The 7,363-nt window shown below is 52.5% G+C and overlaps 1 protein-coding gene across 1 annotated transcript; it reads right to left on the reverse strand.

The window, feature by feature from the left end:
- On the reverse strand, nt 1-7,043 carry AQP2 (aquaporin 2). Its single transcript, XM_036399809.1, has 4 exons — nt 6,678-7,043; nt 2,875-3,039; nt 1,153-1,233; nt 1-216 (listed from the first exon to the last, which is right to left on the reverse strand). The coding sequence occupies exons 1-4, from the start codon at nt 7,041-7,043 to the stop codon at nt 1-3; spliced, it is 828 nt and encodes a 275-aa protein (XP_036255702.1).
- Nucleotides 7,044-7,363: the final 320 nt, after the last annotated feature.

The following is a 7,363-nucleotide window of genomic DNA, read 5'->3' on the forward strand; positions in this document are numbered from 1 at the left end:
CTACACCTTCTCAGACATGCCCCTGGGCAGGGTCTGGGGGGAGTGCAGCTCCACGGACTGGCGCCGCCGGGCCTCGCGCTCGGCCCAGTCCTGCTCGGGCTCGCAGCCCTTGAGGATGGCCAAGCGCTCCGAGAGGGTTTTGGCCTGTGGGAACAGCACGTAGTTGTAGAGGATGGAGGCTGCTGCAGCCCCAATCAGGGGGCCCACCCAGAACACCTGGAGAGGAGAGGAGAGAAAAGTGGGGTGAGCAAAGCCCAGCCTGGCTTTGGAGGATGGGGAGGAGCTGGGATCTCTGAGGAGCATTCCAGGGCCTTGGGTTCCTTCCTGGGAGCAAAACACGAAGTCAGCTCTGCTTTGGCCATCGCTGGGGATCTGAGCTCCCCTCCAGTGCCGGGATATTCCCAACCATCCTCTTCCACCATTCCCCCTCTGCTCAGACTGTGCATTAATGACAGGCCCATTGTGAACGTGCTGAGTGATGTGGCATCATCTGGAGGAGCATTTTCCTACCCACTCATGGATTGCTGTGGGAGGAGGAGCAGGAGGAGGAGGAGGAGTCACCTGCCTGGGTGAGACACCTCAGGACACATCAGGAACCACCACAGCTCTGCCTCCAGCCAGGCTCTTTGTAGATGAAAACAATAAAATCATGGAATCTCCTGAGCTGGAAAGGACCCACAAGGATCCTCCAAATCCAGCTTCTGGCCCTGCTCAGGACAACCACCACCAATCCCACCCTGTGCCTGAGAGCATTGCTGAAATGCTCCAGGAGCTCCAGCAGGCTCAGAGCCATGGGCATTCCCTGGGGAGCCAGGGAGTGTTCCCAAAGGTGTACCTAGATCCAGGAACCAGGGAAGTTCCCCAGGACTGGCAACAGCTCCACTCTCCATTGGTTTTGTTCCCTGTGCCAAGTCATGTCAACAGACCTCACACCCTGATCCTGTTGCAACGCTCCCAGTTTGAAGTTTGGAAAAGCCAATTAAGCACCCAGCAGCTCCACCTCCTTCTCCTAATCTCTCCATCTCTCCTCCAGCTGGGAGCTGGCATGGAAATGCCTGGGATTTGCCTGGCTTGGTGAGTTTCGAGGAATATTGGCATTGTGGGGGCCTCACCCACCCCAACCCAACCCAACCCAACTCCCAAAGTTCTCACCCAGTGGTCGCTGAAGTCTCCAACAACGACGGCGGGGGCGAAGGACCTGGCGGGATTCATGGAGCAGCCGGTGTAACGGATCTGCCGGGAACACCACGGCTGCTGTCAGCATTAAACCCTTCCACCTCATTTTAAAAGCGTTGGGGTGTCATTAGGGTGACAGCTGAGCTGCTGCTGCACCCTTCAGCACTCCTGTTCCAGGAAAAGGGATCCCAGGAGCTGCCAGCACCTGAGTCAGCACTGTGAGGTGGCTGAGCTCGTGTGTCCCGGGGTTGCTGTGCTGCAGCCCCAGGAGCTGCGGGAATGAGCTCCCAGTCCTGCAGAAAATTCCCTCTCATGCCTCTGAGGACAGGGGTGGAACAGTCCCATGGACACAGAGGCTTGTGGGGCACTGAGGATGGAAGGTGTGATGTTGGGGAAGATGAAACAGGAAAGCCTTATAAATATGATTGTCTGGCAAAAGATTTTGAGAATACAGAAACTATAAACGAGATTGAAATGAAAGCAAGCTTTGAGATCCCTCAGTTACTGAACAACAGGAAAACAATGGTGTGGCTGGCTGAAGGTGATCCCCTTTTGATGGAACAACACCCTCTGCTTGCAGGCAGCTCCAAGGGGCAGAGACCCTGCTGGCTTGGCAGAAGGGGCCCAAAGAGGAGATTTTAGGGTTTAAAATGTAACACAGTATGGTAATATAGTGATTCTTATAAGCTGTATGTAAATGTTGTAGGATTTGTATATTGTACTAGATTGGTTAGTGAGGCTCAGAATATTCAACACAGAAGATTTATTGTACTGTAATGGGAACTTCACTTTCTTAGTTCTTGCCCCTCTTAGCTCTTGCCTCTTACCCTGTTTATTCTCTTACCCCTTATACTCTCTTATCCTTTTACTCTCTTTCCCTCTCATCCTCTCTGCCCCTCTCTTCTCTCAGGCCTGCTCTGAGCTGTGCCTGGCAGCTCCCAGCAGGGCCCTGCCCCCAGGCCCTTTGCAATAAACCCCAAGTTCCATGGCCTGGCTGCAGAGATCTCTCGTCTCCATCTGTCCCGACCGTGCCACCCCCCGATGCTCTTACAGTGTGCTGTGACCAACAGCGTTTTCCTGTGTGCACTGGGTGTGGGGGCTGCTTTGGGCCATGACCCAGGTGGGATTTCCCTGAGTATCCATCCCAAACACTTCCCAGGCTCATCCTGCACTTGGGAGCCCCAGTGACCAACGCCGTTGCTCCAGGAGAGATCCCACAGATCCCTGGAACTTCCAATGGGATTCAAGGAGAGGCAGAGTCCAAGGGAGGTGTCTGTGGCCAGCTGGATCCCTCCTCTGGCTTCAGCCCCAAAAACAGGGGACATTTTTGGCACCAATATGAAAAGAACAAAAATCTCCCAGGTGGAAGAAGTGGCTCAAGGAGAAATAATTGATGGACCTCAGGAAATTTCAGCCCTAAAACCAGAGGAGGAAGACGAGTTCTGCCTTCATCCCTGCTCCTGGCAGGAGCCTTGGAGCAGCAGAGTCCAGCAGGTGCTAGGCTTGGAGTTTTTCATGCCAAATAAAGGCTGAGCTCAGGCCACAGCTCTCCCATGGATTTGGTGGGATTTTTCCCTCTCTCTACTGGAAAACCACAGGTTACATATCCCCCATCAAGCCAGGGGATGCAGCCAAACCAACTTGGGGCATAAACAAAAAAAGAACCCAAAAGTGCCAGGTTTTGGCCCATCCACTCACCCCGAGGAGGTGCCCCACAGCCACAGAGAGGCCGATGGAGAGGGCAGGGGAGCCCAGGTTGTCCTCACGCCGCTCGTCCGTGGAAGCAAAGACACACAGGACCAGCTGGAAGGTGAGGAACAGCTCCACCGTCACCGCCTGCCCCGTCGTGGTCTCATTGTGCAGCTGGAACGGGAGGAAAAACATGTTCCAAATCCAGGTTCTGTGAGTGGATGGGAAATATGGAGGAGGAATCCAAAACCAGGGGGAGCCAAAGGAGACAGGGGAGGTTTTTGGCACCAATAAGAAAAAACTTCCCAGGTAGAAGAGGTGGCTCAATGGGAAATGCTTGATTGACCTCTCAGGAAATTTTATTGGCACATTTTTGGTATTTTTCAATTTCTTTTTGTTTTCCTCCTACTCAAAATGCCTTTTGGAAAAGTTCGCAAGTTGCATTTTGAAGACATTGAAAAGAAATATTTTGGCATGAAAAAGGAAAAAAAAAATCCCTCTCCACACTTTTTTGACTCAGAGAATTTGCCAGGTCTGATCTGGAGCTGATCCTCCAACTCAGTCCCTTCTTTCCTTGTTCCCTCCCAAATCTAATCCCATTGCTTGGTGATCCCAGGAAGAGGATCAGCAGCTCTGCCCTCCTGCCCGAGCTCCAGAGTCAGATCTTCCTCATTCTCCTCCCCAGTATTCCCCTCCCTTTTTACAGGGGTGATCTGTGCAGGCAGCCACACCACGAACAGCTCACAGGGGAAAAAAGCCTTCTCAAAATCCCAAAATCCCCAGTTCCCACTTTAAGCTGTGAACCAACAAAGCTGAGCAGTCTGAGTCTCCCTTAAACCTCCTGCTTTTATTACCCTCAGTCATTACCAGCCTAAATCCTCTCATTCAGATCAAACCACAATCCCTCTTTTTAACCTTCTTAATCACTCTGGCAGTGCTGCTGAGCCCTGGCAGTGCCTCCCTGCTGTGGGAAAGGCAATTTCCATGTGCTGCCTCCCAGCCCAGCTCCCTGCCCCTCCCTTGCTCCCTTGGGGCTGGGTGATGCTGATCCCGACAGGTGCCTGAGCCCCCCTGGGATGGGACAGGGAATCCCTGGGTTTCAGTTCATTTTCCCCCTCTTGTGAGGAAGGGAGTGTTGGAGGCCAGGATACCACTGGAGAATCCTCCATGGGGATCCTAAGCTCCCCTGGCTTTATTTTTTCCCTGTGATCCTTGTGAAGCTTTAGGCAATCCGTGTGTTGGGTTTTGGGATGAACCAGCTGGATCTGGTGTGACCATCTCATCACAATGGGAAGGAACGAGCTGAATCGAATGAAAAATCTGGGATTTAGACCCAAATCTCTCCTGTCCCCACCACTTCAGCAGCCTGGGAATCGTGGCTTGGCCAAGGCAGAGCCATGGGGGGATTTACTGGCTCTCCCCCAGATCAGAAACCCCCCAGGCAAGGGGGGAGCTGGGGACAGGAGGTGGGTGGGACCAGCACAGCATCTCCTGGGAGAGGAGTCAGCTCCAGTGCCCCAGGAGAAATGGAGGGAGGGAGGGGACAGGGAAGATGCTCCTCTGGACCAGCACTGTGAAAAATTGCATGTATTTTATGATTGGCTTTTTGCAAATATTAAAATGAATATTATATGTGTTGTGTTAGAAAGTAATGCTGTATTAATTCTCTTAAGTACTGTGTTAAATATAGTTTTAGGTTATAAAAAATTGTTAAAATAGAAACTCTGCTATGTAGGATACTTTTTTCCTAAAGAAAGGACTCGCACTGAGATAGCAGCCACAGGACACCTGAATCTTTCAGAGAAAGAGAATTTATTGCTCCATTATCAGAAAGAAATGAACTTCTTCCCAACTGAAGGCGCTGTCAGGATTCAGAGGAAGAAGCTGACACTGCCCAGACAGAATCCTGTGTTTGAATGGAATTTATGCATCATGGATGAGGTGTAGGAATATGCAACAGGCTGTGGCTTTTAAGGGTTAATCCTCTGCTAATGTGGGTCCTTTTTTGGGCTCGTGCTGCCCAGAAAAAGGTACCTGGATGTCCGTAACTCTTTGAATTTGTTGTCTCATATTGTCCTAATTCAAATTCCAAATTATTATTACTCTAATTGTATTACTATTTTTATAACCATTTTATTACTATTAAACTTTTAAAATTTTAAAAACGAGTGATTGGCGTTTCTCACAAGCACTAAAACCATGCCAGAGGAATCTAAATCCAGGGAATCCCTGGGTTTAGACCCAAATCTCTCCTGTCCCCACCACTTCAGCAACCTGGGAATTGTGGCTTGGCCAAAGCAGAGCCAGGAAAAGGCTGCCTGTACCCACACCTGAGGGGAAACTGGCACGAGCCTGGGTCAAGAGGGATGCAGAGGTGGGATTTTGGATGTGTCCTTCCTGAAACCACTGGGACCCCCAGAATCCAAGTGCCCCAAGTACAATCCTGGGAAAAATGAGATGGTTGTGACTCCAAGGGAGGTGTCTGTGGCCAGCTGGATCCCTCCTCTGGCTTCAGCCCCAAAACCAGGGGGCATTTTTGGCACCAATATGAAAAAACCAAAAATTTCCCGGGTGGAAGAAGTGGCTCAATGGGAAATAGTTGATGGACCTCAGGAAATTTTAGCCCTAAAACTAAAGGAGGAAGACAAGTCCTGCCTTCATCCTTGCTCCTAGCAGGACCCTTGGAGCAGCAGGGTCCAGCAGGTGCTGGACTGTGGCATTCAGAGGCTTCCTCACTGGGAATTCTGGGAATTTTGGGGAATTTTGGAAATTCTGGGATCCCTGGCAGGATGGTTTGGGGAGCTGAGGGGTTTTTCAGGGATTTTTGGGTGAATTTGGGATGGAATTCCCCTGATTTTGGGCCTCTCCTGCTTCTCTGAGGAAAATCTCAATGGGAATTTTGGGGAATTCTGAGAATTTTTGGGAATTCTGGGAATTCTGGGATTCCTGGTAGGAGGTTTTGGGGCAGCTGAGGGGGTTTTTAGGGATTTTTGGGTGGATTTGGGATGAAATTCGCACGGAATCCCCCCGATTTTGGCCCTCTCCTGGTTCTCTGAGGAAAATCCCAGTGGGAATTCTGGGATTCCTGGCAGGATGTTTTGGGGCAGCTGAGGGGGGTTTTAGGGATTTTTGAGTGGATTTGGGATGGAATTTCCCTGATTCTGGGGCCTCTCATGACTCTCTGAGGAAAATCCCAGTGGGAATCTTGGGGAATCCCAGGCATTCTGGGATCTCGAGCTGGAGTTTTTGAGGAGCTGAGGGGGTTTTTAGGGATTTTTGGGTGGATTTGGGATAAAATTCCCATAGAATTCCCCTGATTTTGGGCCTCTCCTGATTCTCTGAGGAAAATCCCAGTGGGAATCTTGGAGAATCCCAAGAATTTTGGGGAATTCCAGGAATTTTTGGGAATTCTGGGATCCCCAGCTGGAGGTTTTGGGGCAGCTGAAGAGGTTTTTAGGGATTTTTGGGTGGATTTGGGATAAAATTCCTATGGAATTCCCCCGATTTTGGGCCTCTCCTGGTTCTCTGAGGAAAATCCCAGTGCGAATCTTGGGGAATTCTGGGATCCCTGTCTGGAGGTTTTGAGGAGCTGAGGGGGTTTTTAGGGACTTTTGGGTGGATTTGGGATTGAATTCCCCAGATTTTGGGCCTCTCCTGGTTCTCTGAGGAAAATCCCCATGGGAGTTCTGGGATCTCCATGGGGAGGTTTTGGGGCAGCTGAGGGGGTTTTTGGGGCCTGCCACCCCTCATGCTCCCAAAGCCCCTGCCCAGTGTCCCGGGCCTGCCTCACCCTCCCCGTGCCGCGGCCTCACCTTGTTGAGGGCCAGGCCCTGGCGGGCGCTGGCCGGGGTCACCTCGTGCAGGATGGCGGCGCCCACGACGCCCCCCAGCAGCTGCGCCGCCACGTAGAAGAGGGCGCGGAGCAGGGAGAGCTGCGAGCCCAGCAGGCAGCCCAGGGTCACGGCCGGGTTGATGTGGGCGCCGCTGACGTGGCCCAGGGCCTGCACCAGCGTCCCGATGGCCAGCCCGAAGGCCAGCGCGATCTGCAGCGTGCTCGGCGCCGGCGCCGAGGGCCAGTTCAGCGCCGAGCCCAGGCCGAAGAGCACGAAGACCAGAGTGGCCAGGAATTCCGCCAGCACGGCCCTGGTGAAGGCAATGGAGCGCAGTTCCCACATCATGGAGGCTCCCAGCAATGATCCTGCCTGCAGTGCCCTCGGTGCCCAACTCCTGCCGTGTCCCTGAGGGTGACCTGGGACAACATTTATATACCTGGAGGAGGGGGGGCTGCAGGATCAGCTGCTGAAGGGGATGGTATCACGGTCCCGGGAAATCTGATGCTTTTTTTCCTGCTGTGTTCCAGCTGAGGGAACATCAGATCCTGCCCCTTCTATTAGAGCTGGGGAATGCAGCACTTGCCACCCTCGGGAGGTCACAGATCAGCCTCCAGCAGTGCTGGGAAGGGCTGCTCCCCTTCCCCTGGGAAGGACTGCTCCCCTTC

The sequence above is a fragment of the Molothrus ater genome, chromosome 30 (genome assembly GCF_012460135.2).
Source record: "Molothrus ater isolate BHLD 08-10-18 breed brown headed cowbird chromosome 30, BPBGC_Mater_1.1, whole genome shotgun sequence".
Classification (NCBI taxonomy): domain Eukaryota; kingdom Metazoa; phylum Chordata; class Aves; order Passeriformes; family Icteridae; genus Molothrus; species Molothrus ater.